This window comes from Fonticula alba (genome assembly GCF_000388065.1).
Source record: "Fonticula alba strain ATCC 38817 unplaced genomic scaffold supercont2.17, whole genome shotgun sequence".
Classification (NCBI taxonomy): Eukaryota; order Rotosphaerida; family Fonticulaceae; genus Fonticula; species Fonticula alba.
The window spans coordinates 214635-216022 of NW_009242987.1; the positions used below are offsets into that span (position 1 = coordinate 214635).

The window sequence follows — 1388 nt, forward strand, 5'->3', positions numbered from 1 at the left end:
CCCCCCTCCCCTCCCCACCGCGCCCCATCCCTTCCCGTAGTCTGGACATTCCCGTTCGCGTCATCTCCGCTGTGTAGCAACCATGTTCTCTGTCAGCAAGCTCTCTCGGTGCGTACGCCTGTGTCGTGCTCCGTCCATTGCCATGTCACTCACCCCTCCACGCCGGTTTCCGCCCTCCCCCGCTCCCGTCCGTGCACTCGCGCAGCGATGCCATGCCCCTGATGCGCCAGGTGTGTAGCTGCCCCGCTGTCCACGTATTTCCCCGGCCCGGCCGGGCCCGGCCTCCCGCCTGACCCTCCCCCCTAACGCTGTCCTCTCCTTGTGTTCCTCCCCCCCCCCCCCTTCGCCAGGCCTACCTCCGCATCTCGCCCACTGTCATGCCGGTCCGTCATCTGAACCTGCACGAGTACCAGAGCAAGGATCTCATGAACGAGTATGGCATCAACACCCAGAAGTTCAAGCTCGTCACCTCCGCCGACGGCGCGGCCGATGTTGCCTCTTCCCTCAGTGCGTCTGGGTTTTCTTGTCGCCGCTCTGTCATGGCCTGGTGTCCGCCGCGTGCCTGAAATGCGCCCAATGCTCGCCCCCTCACCCTCTGTTTCTTTCTTTCCTTTTCCCTCCCTCGTTCCTCCATCCCCCCCCCCCGGCCCCGGCTCAGACGTCCCGGAGTACGTCATCAAGGCCCAGGTCCATGCCGGTGGCCGTGGTAAGGGCACCCTCTCCAGTGGTCTGAAGGGCGGTGTGCACCTGACCCGCGACCCGAAGGTGGCCGAGGACCTGACTCGCCAGATGCTCGGGTACAACATCTTCACCCAGCAGACCCCGCCCGAGGGTGTCACCGTCAAGAGCGTGCGTCCTCCTCCCCCCCCCCCCACAGCACCCCCGTCCCCCGGCACAAGCACCTACTGACGCTTCCCCTTACTTGGTCTCGGCCGCTCCCTGCCCTCTCCCCCCCCCCCGCCCGCCCGGCCGGCGCATTGTCTTTTCACACAGGTCATGATTGCCCAGGCTCTGGACATCGCCCACGAGTCGTACTTCGCCATCCTCATGGATCGCGGCTTCGGTGGCCCGGTGCTGGTGGCCTCCCCCCAGGGCGGCATGGACATCGAGGCCGTCGCCGAGGAGACCCCGGAGCTGATCTACAAGCAGGCGGTCGACATTTCCAAGGGCCTGGCCCCGGCCGACGTGATGGACCTCGTGGAGAAGATGGGCTTCACCGATGACAAGAGCAAGGCCGAGGCCGCGGACCAGATCGCCCGCCTGTACAAGCTCTTCATCGATGTCGATGCCACCCAGGTGGAGATCAACCCCTTCGGCAAGGACACCGATGGCAACGGTGCGTGGACACATCGTCCCCGTGTGTGGGCACATGCCGGGGGGGGTGGGGG

The 1388-nt window shown here is 66.0% G+C and overlaps 1 protein-coding gene across 1 annotated transcript in view; it reads left to right on the plus strand.

Annotated features, from left to right (window-relative positions):
- Positions 1-82: 82 nt before the first annotated feature.
- H696_06052 (succinyl-CoA synthetase beta subunit) overlaps positions 83-1388 on the plus strand; it is a gene marked incomplete at both ends in the record, with an annotated part of 3114 nt that continues 1808 nt past the window's right edge. Inside the window, 5 exons of the mRNA XM_009499820.1 lie at positions 83-108; positions 206-230; positions 351-507; positions 659-849; positions 994-1336. Of these exons, the coding sequence (XP_009498095.1) occupies positions 83-108; positions 206-230; positions 351-507; positions 659-849; positions 994-1336 (742 nt within the window). The remainder of the gene's footprint in view (positions 109-205; positions 231-350; positions 508-658; positions 850-993; positions 1337-1388) is intronic.